General features: G+C 36.1%; 1 protein-coding gene across 1 annotated transcript in view; it reads left to right on the top strand.

Moving 5' to 3' along the window:
• Nucleotides 1-18,521, top strand: part of ACOT12 (acyl-CoA thioesterase 12) — a 42,086-nt gene that overhangs the window by 8,937 nt on the left and 14,628 nt on the right. The window contains 5 exon segments of the mRNA XM_011378929.1: nt 2,122-2,187; nt 6,808-6,868; nt 7,419-7,520; nt 11,363-11,498; nt 12,023-12,158. Coding sequence (XP_011377231.1) covers nt 2,122-2,187; nt 6,808-6,868; nt 7,419-7,520; nt 11,363-11,498; nt 12,023-12,158 — 501 coding nt within the window.

Genomic DNA, 18,521 nt, shown 5'->3' with positions numbered 1-18,521 from the left:
AACAATCAAAATTAAGAGCCAAGGCAAGTTGGTCCTATTGAATTCATATCAGACACACTTGTAAAAATAAAAGCATAATCACATGTAAAAACTGTGGCCCTATGTTGGTTCTCCATATTTTAATTTTTTTATTTTCAATTTAATGGTCCTTGAAAATCTATAATACAAACTGTGGCTGTCGAGCCTTTGAAGCCCATATGTAGTCAAGGACTTCTTTAGAGAGCATTCCTTGAGTGGCCTTCTCTGAGAGTTCCTATTGCTTCCGTAATCAAAATCACTATTTAGAACAATGTATTTAATCTAAGACTAAATTTCCTCATTTGAAAAATGGAACTAATAATAGTACCAACCTCATGTAATGGACATACATAAATACTTAGCTCAGCGCCTAGCCAATAATAAATGCTTAATAAATGGTAACTGTTATTATGATTATGTTTCTCCTTGATCCCAAATGCAATCTAGTATAGTGCTATATATACATGATACCCAATATATACAATGAAAACTTAGTCTTTTATTGGTTATTGCAATTTAGTTATCATTTAAATCTTAAAATTGGTAACTCATGTTGGTGTACATGGTTTAACACTTTATTAACAAGAGTAATTTGATCAGCTCAATGGCCCATTCCCTCGTGTCAGGTAACTGGAATGAATGTCCGTTTAGGTACCCTTTAGTCAGTGTTTAACAGGATATATCTGCAAGGTCCAGTAGTTCTCTGGCAATCTTAAGCTCCGTAAGGGCACTGACTATGTCTGGATCTCTAACTACCATTGAATAGACTTGTTAAAAGATGTTAATGTTAAAAGATAGGACTGATTCAGCTCAATCTCTGGAAATCAGTGAGAACATATGTCTAATATACTAAATTAAATTGAGCCCACTTTGAGTATTTCTAGAATCTGATACCTTTGTATACCCTTCCTCTCGCTTAACTTTATCTCTGGGAAGGGCATCCTCCACTCCATTCACACAGAGTTCTGCTATGGTTAGCTTTCTGGTAACTCAGTTTATAATACATGCATATTTGGAAGAATAGTTAGTTACTTCCAACTAATAAAGTCAGAATGTCCAATTTTCTACAGAATTAGATCATAGGAGTGTTTTAAATGTTCTCTGGAATATTTTCTTACTTCTCTTTACCTGAGACTATCAATACCTGTTGCAGCTAAAGTAACCCGCTACACACAAAGAATACAAATTCAGTATAATTCACTATTTCTCTCTTTTTCATAATGTGGAACCATGAGTGAAGTCTCAAAAATTAAAATGAAGTTAAAAGTTCTTAAAAAATCAATGAAATCTATTTGGGATTCCCCAAAATCAACTGGCCGTTCCCCAAAATCAATTTCTTGCAGAAGCACATATAAAAATGTTTCCCAAAAAAGAGTAAATTCTGATATTTTTATATAAAGTAAAACCAACAATCAAAATAAATGTCTCAACAAATTAAATGTAGACATAGAACATGGAAATACTTGGAACGCTTCCCTATTCTCTCTGTGCTATACTCAATCAATACTCTTCCCCCTCCAACATGATTAATGCATGGTGAATTTGGTAATAATAAATAATAGACATTGACCAAATACCTACTATATGCTCATCTCTGAGTCTCTGATGTCCAGAGAAGTTCCTCTCTGATTTGGTGTTCGTGATCTCAGGGTGTCTCACACTGTTTAGTGCTTACATTGGCTAATTGGTTTAAAAACATTCAGCTACTGGTTATGTGAGATAATGGATACGGCTTTAATGCATTGTTTGTAAAGCAAAAGGAAGGCAGTACCTGACAAAATATTTAAAGTTGTTATCAACGTACTAAAATTGCTGTTTAAATAATGAGATATGCTGGGTATTGGTATTGAATTTCAAATCAAGGTTAATGTAAATTAAAACTTAGAAGAAAGTACAGTAATTCCCATGCAGCAGAACTATAACTTATAGAGCCAAGGAACTGTTATGATTCAAATTATCCAGAAGTGTGAGTACAGTGGTCTTAACATTGAATGAGAGGAGGAGTTATTAAAATAAATCCGCTTAAGTTTCATTCTTTCTCCCCTATATCAAAATATTTAAACATTACTAATGCAGCACACTTTTATCTATTTTTCGAAGCTGAAAACATACTGGGGTTTCCTGTATTACAGCCTCAGTGGATGACATACAATTTGAGGAGACAGCTAGGTAAGTGGCATTGCTCTATCATGCCTTTCTCCTAGGTGTATAGGTTCATTTGCAACATGTAAGCTTATTCATTCAAAGTCGTAACTAATTCATTAATAAAATAAATAAGATTTCACCCAATATAAATCAGTAATAAAAATAATTGCCAAGGCCTACTTTTAGTAAATATTGTTAACTGTAAATTCAGTCCTGATTTCGTTGAGAAATAGCTCTGAGCATTAGATACATTCTTAGATGTATAAAGCATAGCAAGATTTCTTAAAGCTGATTCTTAATGGCTTCTTCCTCTATTAGAAGAATAATTAATAATAATAAGTATCTCTGTGATGGTGAATTTCATCATTAGGTTGTTGGGTAAACATTAATTCATCTGAGGAGAGATATTAAATTATTAAAACCTTTTTATGTATGGGAGTATGTATGTGCTTTACCGTCTCATTGTAGAAAATTTCAAGATACACAAATATTTCAAACATACACAGAATATGAGAGAATGGTACTGTGTATCTCCAAGGACCTATCACCTATGACAACAATTAACTCATGGACACTTTTGTTTTAGCAATATCCCTCTAGACTCCCACAGACACCTGGAATATTTTCATGCTAATCCCAGGCATTATCTGTGACTATTTCAGCATATATTTCTAAAAGATAAGGGCTCTTTTAGAAAACATATAACTTAATCACAATACCATTAACAGAAATTATTATTCCCAATGTCTCAAAAAATATTTTTTTCATTTAAACAATTGTTTTATTGAATCTGGATCCTGCATGATTGAAATGTCTTTTAACATATAATTTTCCCTTCCTTTTCTTTTACAATTTATTTTTTAAACAAACCTGGTCATTTGCCCTATAGAATTTACCACATATGTATTTGTTCATTGTATCCCTATTTAGCATGTTCACTTGTCCTTTGTATTTCTTGTAAATTGATATTACGTTTAAAAATTGATCTAATGAAGTTTTGATATTTTGGTAAAACTACTTCCTTTCAAGAGCATAATATCTAATGATAATTACCTAGAATCATTATTTCATTAGATATTGGTAAGATGGTAATATGCTCATTCTGTATTTCTTCTTCATTTATTTTCTAAAATACTATGTAGACCTTTTAGCCAATTACTCGGTTACCCTGAGGTAAACTTTGTCCAGGAAATAGGCTTAATTCTTTTCCTTTATTTAGTATCATAATGAGCCCATGGATTTTTATGTATTTGGTACATTTTAATTCTGATGTGATTATTCTTATGGATGCTTAAAACTGCCCCGTCTCTCTGGACAAGGGGAACTTCTTTAGTGTAGTTGCTAAGTCCTTTGGGCATAACCCCAAAGTTAGACATCTTCAATAACTCCTTTGCTTTCTGGTATGACAAGATGAACTCATCTTTTACATTTCCTCACACAAACTTAGAAATTTCTTCAAAAGAAATAGTAAGTAAAGATCACAGTCTGGACAGGAAAGGTGCTCATTGGTCCAGAGTTGGTCATTATTTCTAAGCCTTTTCAGTGGACAGAATTAGGAATTATGAGTTTTTTAAAGAGTTTATGTTAACCTTTAATAAATTAAGATTATATGGTTTTATTTAATGTCTTTGATTTTAATATTTAGTATCTCTTTGGTTTTATTCCCCTGTATATCTCGATTCTCAAAGACATGAACATAACTTACAAGAAAAAGGAAGACTTAAAGTCATCTGTTTCTGTCCTGGACTGGTACTTGAGGACCATGAGGTAGTTGCCACCAGTGTTCAAACCCTAAGTAATCTTGTCCACTGAAATGCCCAGTTAATTTCTCCAATCTTAACTGCTTACACTTATTTATTTGGCATTTATCTATTTATATACAAACAAAATTAAGTTAAATAAAACCACATGCATAAAGAAATTACTTCAAACCTGACCAAAGAAATTTTTGGCAGGATTTAGAATCATAGACATGGAGAAACCTTTATAGCTCAGCCCAGTCTTCTCTTTTTACCAAAGAGAAACTGAGGCATAATGCCCAGAGCCAGCTTGGGTCAGAGGACACTTACAAACTGGACCTTTTTATACTTAATCCAGTGCTTTCTGCAACCCATCACTCTGTGTTTGTGATCAGCTACTGTTATTGAACATCTCCTGATGCTCGTTCTCACAGGTAATTGCAGTGTCTCTGTAAAAGTCCTTAACATTCTAGAATCTTATAGATGCAAACAAAAGTCTGTTGACTCTGTTCACACACTAGCTATGTGATTTTTTCCCCTGAAGTAAAAAAAAAAGACATGTATTTGCATCTCAGTAAAATCACAAATAATTGTAAATTCAAACTTATTTGAGAATAGATTAAAGCACAATTATTAAATTTGGAAATGCCGACAGTACAATGTAGTAAAATATCTATTATGGACTTTCCAATTGTAAATTCTGTATATTAATCTTGTACCCTCCTCACTGAAATTTGGTTTTGCCATTTTGTACCATTTTGTTTGTATTATCAGAAAGGATTTGTGGGCACTAAAATCAAGAGAACTTCTTGTATTTTTTTGTATGCAACCTGTACCATGAAAAAAAATGAGTTACGTATAGAAAGCCATATAATTTGATTATAAACCCTATTAGATATTTTTTAGTTTACAAATATTTATTGCTTACACAAAAGGCACTCTTCTAGGTTTAATAGGGTATGTGAATGATTATGGCACACTTCCAGAGGGTGGCAGTCACTCAGTCTGATGAGAAGTCAAACAAATATATAATCATCAGAATAGAAAGTATGATAGCACGCATGCTTAGGATGAGATATTAAACTCAGTTCTATGAGGTAGTTAAAATGTACATTTTGACTGGAGAATCAATGATAGTTTTATAATAGAGGTAGCATTTAATGTGGGCCTTAAATGAGATATAGATTTTCATCTGGTGAATAGGAAAAGGACTTCACAAGACAAGGTACAGGTAAGAGCCTCAGCACTAAGGTGGGAAGGAGCAGAGAGTGCTCAGGAAAAACCTGGTTTACAGAGAGATGATGCCCCTGCTGGAGACTGAGGTTGAGTAACAGTAGGCCTTTAATGTCATGCTGTGAAATTGGTTTTATTTAATTGGGATCGGTCATTTCATTCATTTGACAATTCGATGTCTGGAGTTTGGTTTGGTGGAGAATTCCCCTACTTTTAAAGGCATGGCAGAGTTCACAAAGGGACAAAGAAAAGTAGCAGATGCTTCCCCTCCTCTGACAGGCAGAGAAGCATAAACTTTTGGTAGTATCTGAGTATAAAGTACTATTGCTGGCTAGTGTTGTTATTGTAAATCTCGGCTAGAAACCTTACTAAACAGACTTAAGAAGTCTAGGAGGAACAAATATAAGGGAAAAGAAAATTGGTTTGGGCTTGCATGTGCTAAACTTGGGGATTAAGTTAAATTAAGTAATGTATGTAGAAGCAGCTAACAGAGCCTAGTAGAGCCTCCATAACTATTAGTTGAATCTGCTGAGAGAAGTTTGAAAGTGTGCCTCTGAGTTTCAAGAATGAGATACAGGCTAAAGATGTAGATTTGAGAGTCATCTCTCTAAAGATGATAGAATAGTAAAAGAAAACTAGGTTTTCCAGGAAGAGGGTAAAATGAGAAAAGAATAGAACAAAGGGCAGAAATTTAGGAGATGTCTACATTTAAGGGATAGATTAAAGAAGAGAAATCGGTGAAGGAAATTGAGAATGAGGAGAGAACAGTAGTTTGGAAACCAAAGAGAGAGAAAGTTTCCTGAAGAAAGAGGTTGATGCTGTTCAATGAATGAGATGTTGGATTTGGTTGTGAGGAAGTGACTGGAGAGATCAGAGTAAAATGTGGAGGCAACAGCTAGATGGGAGTGGCTGCGAAGCAAATGAAGGATGAAACCCCAAACTTCTATGCCTGGCAAAATTCTAATCCTTGAAGACCCATATCAAATATCACTTCTTCTGTGACCCCTTTCTTGACTTTTCAAATTAGTCATTTCTTCTGGGTGCCTTTACAATATTTGATCCTTCTTTTCAGAAAATTTTATAATGTTGCACTTCATCTGTTGACATGCTGGTGTCCCAAGTGAAAACTCCTAGATATCATCAACCATGTCTTGTTCATCATTGTAATCTCAGGTCTTAGCTTAATGCCAGACTGGTCATGACTCAGTAATGGATCTTCAAGCAGCGTTGAGAGCCTGTGTAAATCTGGTGAAGCTGATCAATTTTAGGGCTTGATTGTTTGTATGTTTATTCATTTACTTGTTAACTAACATTTAAAAATAAATAGCAGTTGTATAGGTTTGCTTATGTGTTTGTTTTAACATTCCTTAAGGAAGCAGCTGCGCCATAGTCAAAGTATCTGTTGCAGATTTGGAAGTCATTTTTAACACGATCTTTGCCAAGGCTCTTTTCTGTTTAAATAGAGGTAGTCAGTTAACATATGTGTGGTTCACAACGATTGACATCTGTTTTTAGTGCCGTCTTTTTCTGTTTTCATCAACCTGGATTTTTCACACACAAATGTTATCAACATGATAAGGTGAAACTGCACTATTGTGCACGTGTTTAACTAAATCTTCAAGTATAAAATGAGGTGTTCTATGATTACTGAGTTTTTTTTTTTTTTTACTAGAGTTAGACAAGTTATAACCATCAAAATGAAAGTTACTAGAGCATTCAGCATAAGCATGGAGGTAAGAGGCCCCTTTCCTTACTTCTGCCTCTTGGTGCTAATAATGAAATTAGAAAATGCTTATCACATAATGCCAAATTTTAAAAAAATTATAAAGCTGTAAATACAGTACAATTTTATGTTCATGTACACACGTACATGTTTCATATTTTATATAGGAATAAATAATATAGATTTCATATTTATATATATGATATCATATACATAACTGGAAAAAATTCACTAAATGTTAGTAATTATTAATCTCGGTGGTGGGATTACTGATAATTGATAATATATACTCTACATAGTTAGATTCCATTTTTATTATTTATGTTTATATTTACCAACTTTTCCATCCTAAGTATATATTTTTTATAATCAGAAGTTATTTTTCCAATTTTATAGAACATTATTAAAAGAACAGTATTAACAGTATTACTTTAAAATAAATTTAAAATGCTAGTTTCATTCACAACGCAAAGAAAAGAATGGTGAAGTGCATAACTGAATTTTGAATGCTATAATCTTATGTTATCTGAGGCTGAAAGTTTATTTTCTTTTCATTTTAGATCAGCATCAAAGTCATAGTACAAGACATATTCACTGGTATTGAGAAACTTGTTAGTGTGGCCTTCTCTACATTTGTAGCCAAACCTGTTGGAGAAGAAAAGGTAAATTTTCTGTGTGACAAGGTATCTAGCATGTAATTCAAGGACATATTAATAATTGCATCAGAATTATTATTGAAAAAAGGACATTCATCTTACCATGAGTTATGCTTTCCCAAGATTTGTTTTTCATCAATATTTATCATAAGAGTTACAACTCTGGTAATATCATAGCATTAAGTATTTTAGAGAAAAGGAGTTTGTGAAAGAGGAAAAAATAGTGTTTTAAGTGATCCGAAGGTCATATCACTTTTGAAAAATATATTGCTTACTGAGTTAGTTCTTTCATGGTTCTATAACTCCAAATCGAGTTAATTTTTTAAAAGCAAGAGCAATTAAACAGTTTCATGTTATGTTTCAAGTATTATTTTATACCTGAATAAGAATGTCAAAGTCGCTGAGTTATTGAAGTTTGACAATGAGCTTCAGGGCATATAAGGTAAAAACACCCTTAAAAGAAATATGTTAGCTTGATGTGCATGCCTTGTGGGCTTGCCTGGCCATTGGCCCAAGGCAGCTTCTTTGTAGTCTTCTGGAGATTTATTTATTATAATTTCTTGGCTTTCCTTTTTAGGGTCAGGTTGCCTGAGAGAGGGTCCACATTTAGTCTAAGTATTTTTTAGTGTAATAATTCAATTTAGGATTTAAATCTTTCACTGGAAAGATTGCTCCAGAGATGGGCACAGTGACTTCTCCTAGCTCTGCTTTGAAGCAACAAGAATTGCTTCTCACTCTGCCAAAATGTTCTTCCTTAGATGGCCTCAAACTTTGGAGGCAGGATAAAGCAATGTGTTCACTGGATCCAACAGAGGTGACAACAGTGCCATACTCACCAGCTATGCCTCACTTGAGCAAGGAGACACAGAAATGGACTAAGTTCACCGACCATGGTGTCTGGTGGCAGGTGTCCCTGCAGAGTTTTGTGCACTGGGACAGTTCTCCCACTTTCTGCCCAAGATTAAACAGGCCGCAGGCAAATTACATTGCCTAAAGGTATTGTTTTTCAAACTGAAATTCACATAAACTATTTTATTATTTAAAATGCTGTTTTCTGGGCTGCATCCCAGACTTACTATATTAGAATCGCTAGTATAAGAACTTGGACTCTGTACTCTGACAAAGCATCCCAGGGATCACTGGAATTTAAGATGTTGAGAGGTTTGTCAACTATTCTGTTTTTCCTGGAGTCCTCAGAAATCTCCAAACTCTTGGGAATGAGAAAATGTGGAGGTGGATACAGAGTTTCCACATCTGAGAGCAAGTGACAGAAAGGAGTCCACCTCACCATCCTGTTCCTTCACTTAAAGGGGAAAATGAGGGCCATCATTTTCCCCCTCTAGCATTAGACTTCTCACTCCTGTAAGAATATCATAGTCACACTTCGGTCTCTGCTGAGACTGAAGAATGTTTTCCTGAAAGCACTTCTAGGAAGCCAGGGGCCTTATGGTGCTGCTTTAATTGCTTGGCTTAGGTAACCTTTATTGTAAAGCACGTTTCCCAGACTAATTTATTTTCCAGTTGGTAACATTCTTATTCAGTTGAACAAGTTCATACAGCTGAACATACTTGTTCAACACATCATGAAGAGAGCCATAAAATATCCATGGTTGGTTTGAAGGGACAGGCCTACCTGAATCTCGGTCCAAAGTGAATTTGTTCCAGGACAAGATGAACAATGATTAACTAGGCTTAGTTCAGTCGTTGCACAGGCCAGATCATTGAAGGACTCACAAGACTCCATAGAGTATGCTTCTGCAAAGCCTGATCAAGTTAAAGGGAATAGTACAGCTGGAAAAACATCTTGCAGGATGTTTGGTCCTTTCCAAAATGTCCACTGAAACATTTGGTCCATGCCAAAAGGTCCTTGATATTTGGTCCTTCACATGTGCCATGACCAGCCAGGTACTGAGGCAAGAGGGTTATTATTGGCAATTCTACTATGACACAATTATTGGATCAATAAAACATGATAGTATTTTTAATGTAGTAACCCTATAAATCAAAAGTCTAAATTATAGACTCTTTGAACCCAGGGACATTTTCTAAGTATAGATGTTTTGGACAGGACCAAATATCAAAGACATTTTGGCATGGACCAGATGTCTCCATGGGTGTTTTGGACAGACCAGATGTCCATTAATGGAGAAAAAAGCACAAGCAAACATCAGGAAGGTTTAAGACTTCCAGGCATCACTCTCAGGTACCTTTCAGTCATATAAAATATAATTTATCTGCGGATTGGAGAGCCAAAGCATTAGTTTACCAGGTGGTCTTTCTATCCCGTTGGTCACGCAACTAAAACAAGAGTGTGTAAGCAGATAAACCAGTGCAAGCTATCAGTCTATACATTTCTAAACAAATTAGACACAGTGGACCAGGGGCATTATAGACTTGAAGCAGCATATTATAAAGCATTCGCTATTTCATCCTTATCTTGGCCAAGGGTTAGCACCAGTCTTTAGGTGTCCTGGAAAAAAGCATTGAACTACTCCAGTCCAGCCACAAGGTGTCTCTTCCTTATCCGCATAGGTTAACAGATAGGTGTTTCTGAAGGAGCTTGAGCCCTTGGTTCTATTGCATCATATTTCCAGATTTCTGGAGGTCAGTTAAAGCTTAATTCTGATTCTGATTCTGTTTGTTCATTTTGTTCTTTAGATTCCACATATAAGTAAAATCGCATTGTATTTATCTTTCTCTGTCTGACTTATTTCACTCAGCATAATAACCTCTAGGTCCATCCATGTCATTGCAAATGGTAGGATTTCATTTTTTTTTAATGGCTGAGTAATATTCCATTGTATATATGAACCATAATTTCTTTATCCAACTGTTTGTTGATGGACATTTAGGTTGCTTCCATATTTTGGCTATTGTGAATTTTGCTGCCATGAACATAGGGGTGCATAGATCTTTACAAATTATTGTTTTGGTTTTCTTTGGATAAATACCCAGAAGTACAACAAAAAGAACAAACTAATCAAAAGCAGACTCACAAATATAGAGGACAATCTGGTGGTGGCCAGCGGGGAGGGTTGTTGGAGGGCTGGGAGAATGGGGTGATGGGTTAAAGAAGTACAAATTAGTAGTTGATAGATGGTCACAGGATAGAGAATGCAGTCAGCATTAATGTAATGGCTAGGTGGAGAGCCAGAGGAGAGAAAGAGCAATTAGGGGATCATTTTATAAACTATATAAATGTCTGAGCAATGTACTGCATACTTGAAACTAATAAAATAAAATTTGAAAAAATAATAAGAAAATAAAAAAGTAAACAAGCGAAAATCATGTCTAGGTTAATAAAACAAAGTGGCAGACTCCCAAAAAAAAAAACAGAAAAAGCTTAATTCTGACACGTTGATTCTTTCTGTTCGCTTATTAGATGTTTTCACCATGTGATGAAAGTTTCAAATTGGGACTATCTCTTAGTACTTGCTGGCTTTCTCTAGAACAACTTTATTCCCTTTCTTTAGTGTTTTAATTTTGCAAAAGGTAGAAAATATTTCTTGATAAGAATTCAGTGGCATCAAAATCTATCTCTGCATTCATTAATTTGAAGAAAATCTTATTTTGTAGTTCTTTTGAAAATTTTAAAAATCAGAGAAAATTAATAGTTGGAAAATTTTCTAAAGGACATATTTTATTCTATGCAGAAAGAATTGTCTGTCTTGATTTTTTTAGTTTAAAAAATATTTTAAGAAAAAAATTTACTCAAAAAAATTTACCATAAATATTTTATTTATTTGAGTTAGAAAACAATGTAGCACATCATTTGTTTTTGCAAAACTCATGTGTGCTTTTATAATTTAAGAAGGCAATGAAAGATAAATGTTTTTTTCTTTCTCTAGGTTCATTTAAAACCAGTCGCACTTCTAACTGAACGAGATCATGTGGAACTTAATCTGGCTTCTGAGGGAATAAAAGTTCGATTACAACATGAAGATACCATTAAAAACCTGATAAAGGAAAGTAGCAAGTTTGATGGTCAGTAAATCTACTTATAGGAACTTTAATTATATGACTGTGATAAGTGAAGGAATGCTCCTTATTTTCACCTTTTATTATAGTTCGGTCCTGGTGACACTAGATATCTTTTCCGATAAACCCAGTGGCTGGAGAAGGAAGGGGCCAGCCATTCAGAATATAACTGCTGACACCTGAGACCTCTTTAAATCAGAGGATCTCCAGGAGAGGAGATGTGAAAGAAGGGTGACAGGGACCAGGCAGTTCTAGTAAGTGTGCCCTCAGTGATAATAGACGAACAAAGGAATGACAATGCCATATATAGATCTGGTGCTTCACAGTTTACTAAGCACTTTCTTGTCTGTTATTTCATATGAGCTGCATATAATCTCAACAGCGGAGGAAACTGAAACTCTGAATAGCGAAGAACCTTGCTAAAGATCACAGAGGATATGCATGGAAGCAATAAGGTTCTATTCCTGTTTCCAAGCTTTTCCACAGTAACACTGTGTTTGATGAGCCAAGGTTTCCTTGTTCTCTGGCAGATAATTCCAGAGGGCTCTTTATGGCCTCATGGGGCCATAATGGCAGGCAAAGGAGGTCCACCTGGCCCATCACTTCCTGTCTGACTCCATCTCCTGCAGCCCCAGCGGAGGTTACCTGTGGTGGAGAGCAAAGTGGGTGAGGGGAGGAAATAGAGCGATCCAGCCCCAGCCCATCTCTCTCACCACTGACAGGAGGACAAGGAGGCTCACAGAAAATCCAACCCCCTCCCAGTGGCTCCAAGGCAGACACAGGAAAAAGAGGAAGGAAAGGAGAAGACAGAGGGTTCAGGATAAGAAAGTGAAAAGAGGAGGATGAGGAAGAGTGCATGCAAAGGCCAGAGGCAAGAGGAAAGGCAGAGGCAGGGGTGACTAACACCTGTGGGCTTTATTATCCTGCCCATGTGGCATCGTCACCGTCCTGGGACCACCCCATAGACAACCTCTGTGTTGGTAAAGAGTTTTTCAAAGGTTTCTACTCATTGCTGACCTTTAAAGACAATGCTCATTACCAAGTTATTTTTAAGGAAATGAAGACTTTATCATTTATTCACTGTGCTAAGAAGAGTGAGTCTCCTTTTGTAAAGATGGTCTAGGGAACATTTGAGATCTTGCTCCCTGGCATATGTTTTCAGTTTGGCTTAAATAATCTCTTGTAAGAATTCAAAAAAATAAACAGATAAAGATGGTCTCATTACTAAAATATATTTTAGATGCTTTTTGCTAAAGTAATCAGATAGTTAACCCATGACAACTAGAGCGTTACTAGAGAGAAAATTCAAGGTAGAAGGAGGCGAGACATGAAAAGATAGAACAGTATCACGGAGGCTCCCTTAGGCCATGCTAAGAAGCTTGACCTTTTTTCTGTAATTGCTGAGAGCCAGCGAAAGATTTTGAGCAGGGTTGATGCATGATTAGGTTTGCTCTTAATATGGTCACTCTGGGTGAGACTAGAGGGATAGAGACCAGGCAAGAGGTGAGAGTTGGATGCACCAGGCAATGATAGTGGGGAGAGAGAGGAGGGAAAGAGGAAAAAAATATATACAAGAGTTAAAATCATCAGAACACGGTCACTGACATGGGGAGAGGGGTGAGGAAGAAGGAGTCTAGGATACCGCTCAGGTTTCTGGTTTGAGCAATTAATTAATGGTTGTATTATGCACTTACATATAGAATATGAAGAGTGGGGTGGGGCAGTTTTGTTGAGGTAGATGATGAGTTCAGTTTCATCTGACAAGCCTGTGGAACAACCAAAAGAATGAGACCGGGGCTGGGGAGACTAAGTTTGAGAGACAACAGTTTACAGATGGTAATTCAAATGCAGATAGTACCTTCAGTCACCCAGGGAGGGCGCTTGGGGACACAAGGGTGGTGGGTCAAGGATGGAACCTGGAGAACTTGGCTGTCTAAGAGATAATCAGGGGAGGAGGATGAATCTACAAAGAAGACCTGGAGGGACTGGTCAGAGGAGTAAGGGAGAACCGGAAAGAGTGGTGTCATAAGTCAAGGGAGTAGAGTTATATGAAGAAATGAGTGGTCAGCTATGTTCCAGGACATGAGGAATAAAAACTGTCCACTGAATTGGGAATAGGGACGTCACTGGTGACTTTGGCAAGAGTGTGGTTAGTGGAAGCATGAGTGCAATAAATAGGGTATAGAAAGAGAGAGATTCTGATGACCCCGTATTAGAGGAATAATGGGATAGGCAAGAGCTTACTATCATCTCTGTGTTATATTCACCTGGTAAATTATACACTTTTGACAGCAGGCTTTGTTAAAGGGCGTTTATTAGGATGCAGTGGATAACGAATGAAGCAGAGCCACCAGCCTCCTAGCCCCTGACAGTCTGAATGTCATCCTTTGCGGTAGATGCAGATGGTGATGGATATCAAAGCTCTCAGAACAACTTAGCTATTTCAAAACCTTCTTTTGGGGGGAAACTAAGGCATCGAATTATATCTCTAAGTGTCATTCAAACCAATGGGAAGTGTCCCGCGTAGCACTGGCATTTGACAGGACCTCAATTTTTTCAGAGTGTTTTCCTGCACATGAGCCATCACAGGTGGGGCCTGCCTCTTCCTATGGGAAGCAGGAGCTTTTCTGTCTTTCCACTCACCACTAAGGTGCCCATAGCCAAGATAGCTGCTTCCTCCTATGGCTTACTTACACATAAGGTGGGATCGCTAGACATTGGCCTACTCATTGGTTCATGTACTTTCTCTTGTCACCAGTGGTCCCTGGCCAGCAGGAAGTTGCTCCTTTTATTTTTTTATCCTAGCTCGTTTCCCATACTCAAACCACTGATATTGCTCTGTTCTTCTCAGCTCCCTAAGGCAAGGTTAAAAACAAACAAAACAAACTATTAAATGGGAATAATAAAGGTACTTATTCGATAGGTTTATGTGAAGATTAAATGAGTTAACATAGATCACTGAGAACAGTGTCAGGCATGCAGAAAGTGCTATTGAAGGATTGGAGCAACAGTTGAAGACCGTCCTTTCAAGAAACTTGGCTGTGAGGGGGAGAAGAAAGTCCGGAACTAGAAGGGACCCTCAAGATCCAAGGGGCATATTTTTCAAGATAGACAATATTGGTCATGGTTGCAGGCTGATCAAGTTTAATCAATAAAAATCATTAGAGAGAGAGATTGATTAAAAGAGAAAGAGATAATTGGTATCAAACTTGTACTTTAAAAAACCCCAGAATTGTTATCTCTTTGTCTAGGAGGAAATTTACAGTGTTCTCTGTTAACTCTAGCCTTTCTCACGAGTGTCAGTCTACTGGGAAGTGTAGCTAGGCCTGGTTATCTAAGCCTCCTTCACTCCCCACGTGAGCCAAGTGAACTTGGTTGCACTGGCTTTTCTTGGTGTTGTGCAAGTAGCAAATAATTAGCTGTACTCATCTCCATAACACCAATAGTACTTTGCATACTAGAGATATTCTGAATTAATTAGTAACAGGCACATGCTACAGTCATTCAAATACAGAGGTAGAATGATTGCTGTTGACTTTAGTTTCAGTTTGTTAGGAAGTTGGGCAGATCAGATGTATATGTCTGGTTCAATTTAGAATTATAGATTTTTTAAAGTCTGTTTTTATCATCTGTTTCATCTAGTCTGCTCTAAAATAAATTATTCTACATTCCTTTGCACAAAACAACTTTTCAACCTAACTTTATCGATTTGATCTCCTTTTTAGAAATTTTAGTAGCTTTTATGCTACCAAGGTACTACAGAACATAAAAACAATTTTTCTTAAGCATGTAAGAGCAAAGTACTGAAACTTGAAGTTGCTGTAGAGTAGGTGGTTTGTTCACCCGTGGATCTGATGGAATTTGTTTTGGATGGGATAGTATGTTCTAAAGGAAGAAGGCTAGGTCATCTTTGTTATTGAACTGTGTTTTTAGAAAAAACAAGGTTCTATATTGATTGTAGTATCAGACATAAAAGATCAGAATCTTTTTCAAGATGCTATATGATTGAAAGCCATATCATTAGAACAGTGAGAAAGTTGAATCCAAATGATACTCTTTTAGAAGAAAAGGGAAGATGAGATTCGATTATGTAAAAGCAAGACTTTTTTGGAATGTTCTCTTGTACCATTGTTATGTGAAAACTTGGCATGTAGGGAAAAACTTCTTTCTTAAGATATTGAGCATTTTAATTATAATTTTTATTTAGAAATCAAACCTTTATAAGCATTGTTGATCCTGTGTTGATCCTTTTTGGTTATGAGAAAAACAAAACAAAACAAAACAAAACTAGGGCGAGAATGACCTGAAAATGTGGAATGAATGTAAAATTGTCCGAGAAGGATGATGACACAATACTTAATGAACATCCAAAGTACAAGGATTGAAATTGACCACTAGATGGGTATGGCCTCGTTTGGAAGCCTGAAGAAAGGATGAGGCCTGTTTACTGTACCTAACTTGTGTTCGTAGCCAAAATAGTGAGCCTGAATTGGTCTCTGAATGTGGGAGAGCCCTCTTTCTCCACTGATTGACAATTACTTGCAAATGGGCATGTTTCTGCCCCAGAGTCCCCTATAATCAGTATATTTCTGCATGCACGTCATGGCTAATGCTTACATACACATGACCTGCCCTTGCACCCATCTCTGTGTGTCCTGGTGTATGCCATGTATGTTTTCATAGAAATCGAGTAGATTTTTCTTTAAAGTTATCCCTCACAAACAAGGTGTATGAGTGTTTACAATGTCTCTAACATTATAAGGCCCTCTATTAATTTTTTATTTTATAATTTTAAAAAAATAATTTTAAAATAAATAGTGTGAAAAATTCAGGGTGAAAAATTCAAATGGTATAAGAGAGCACTAAGTTAGAAGGTAAGTTTTTCCATCTGTGTCTCCCAGTTACCCAATTCCCATTCTCAGAGACAACCACTGTTACACACACACACACACAGCACATACTAGTAGCACAACATTCAAACAATACTCAGCCTTCTTTTTTTCTTTTTTAAAGATAGTTTATATTAATTTATTTTGAACAAAAAAAGTACCATTTGAATAAGAAAAATTAACCTAAAAATACGTCAATCAATACTAGTTTTGGATGTTTATAGAATATCAGCTAACAAAATCTGTAATTAAAAAGAGAGAAGTTGGAAGGAATTTACAATTTCATAGGCTTTTTAAAGATCACTTCAGGAAGCAATCCAGTTCTGATTACAGCAATATGATGGACTCAGCGTCTGGATAAAACTAAATTTCTAGATAAAATATTGACAAACATCTTTGCAAACACATCTCAGCAGGCAGAAAAATAAGAGAAAATCTTGACGTCTAGAAATAATTAGAAAACACAAGTGTAGCAGTGCAAGGAGACACAAGAGCTGACATTTGCTTGGGAGACTCCTGTTAGTGCTAAAAGACCTTCAGCTTATATTTTAATGTGCCTGCAAAGACTCAGGAGGCCAAGCCAGGGGCCCATGTTAGGTAGAAAGTTGGACCAGAGAACCTTACCTGGAGGTGCAACCCCCCAAAGATGATACACAAAGTGAGTCAACTGGAAAAATGCCAACCCTTGAAAACCATTGGAAGGGATGCTTTCCTGTCTTAGCCTTCACAGTAGGTGAAATGAAAAAAAACTAGTTCCCTTTGAGAATTCAGTCAGAAGCACATTCTCAGGCAGATTTGGTGTCAGAATTCACATTACTCGTTTGGCCTGAAATAGACCAAGTGTAAAATGGTGTTCTGTTGTAGTACCCCCAGATGATCTATAGCCACAAACGCACATCCTCTGTGCACAGGTGACTTTAAACCCAGCCTCAAGAATTCCCACAAAGAACCAAGGAATATGCGCTCCTAGTCAAAAATTATAAAAGATAAAAATTAATAAGTCACCAAAATCCAGAAGAAGCACCAAGCAATAGGATAAGGTCCACAAAGACTACAGATATTGGATTTATTATATAAAGAATATGAAGTAAGAATGTTAATACATTTTAAGAAATAAAATATATTAATAGTATCAAAAGTATTTTGCAGGAACAAGAAAATTACCTCAGAGATCTGACCAAGAAATTTGACAAAGAATTTCTAAACAAAAAGAATATATAATAATTAATTTAAAATTTAAAACTCAATGAATAAATTAAACAGCACATGAGACAGTGAAATGGAATATAGATCTGGAGGAGTTACCAAGAATGCATATGGATAGGCAAAGGAATGGCAACTGTATAAGAGAGGTTAGGAGACATAAGGAATGGAGTCAGAGGCCTAATAAGCATAGTCAGAGTTCCAGAAGTAAAGGATAAAAAGAATGGGAGAGAAGTAACATTTGAAGCAAATACCACAGACATTTTATTAAGAAGTAACAAGAAAGTTTAATATACATATGGAAAATGTTGGACTTCATTATTAATCAGGGAAATGCAAATTATAACCAACATGAAATACGATTTCATACCCACAAAATAGTCTACAATACCGTTTAAATGAAAATGGGGAGCAGTGAAATGCTAATAAATAACAGACGAAAGTATAAACAGGACAATCATTTTGTTACCTAAAAATATTCTGTTGATAATAATGACTGTGAATGTGGAATAAATCAGCCAAGTTAAGTTTATTCATCTCTTCATTCAATCGATTAATATTTACTGAGCACCCATATTCAGGAATTAGGATTAAAAAAATCAGTCTTTGCCCAAAGTAGCTTGAGATGTAGTGGGTCAGATAATCAAAGATCACACAAATAAAGATAAAACTAAAACTGTGAATCAAAAAAAAAAGAGGGGGGGATGCGTAAGAGCTCATAAGAGTGGGGATTAGCTGGAAAGGTCAGGGAAGGTTTTTTGAAGAGAATGATGACTGAGATGAGCCAAGAGAGAAGAGAGGGTAAGTGGAAGAAGGTGGTGGTGGTGGCTAGAGGAATTGCTGCTGAAAGAGGAAACAACATATGCAAATGCCCTGATGTTGAAGACAACATTTAGCTGTATGAACTGAAAAAAAGGCCATAAGACCATTGTGGCTG

Source organism: Pteropus vampyrus, unplaced genomic scaffold (genome assembly GCF_000151845.1).
Source record: "Pteropus vampyrus isolate Shadow unplaced genomic scaffold, Pvam_2.0 Scaffold11, whole genome shotgun sequence".
NCBI classification, from domain to species: domain Eukaryota; kingdom Metazoa; phylum Chordata; class Mammalia; order Chiroptera; family Pteropodidae; genus Pteropus; species Pteropus vampyrus.
Note: the sequence above shows the minus strand (reverse complement) of the source record. Positions and strands in the feature narration are given on the sequence as shown.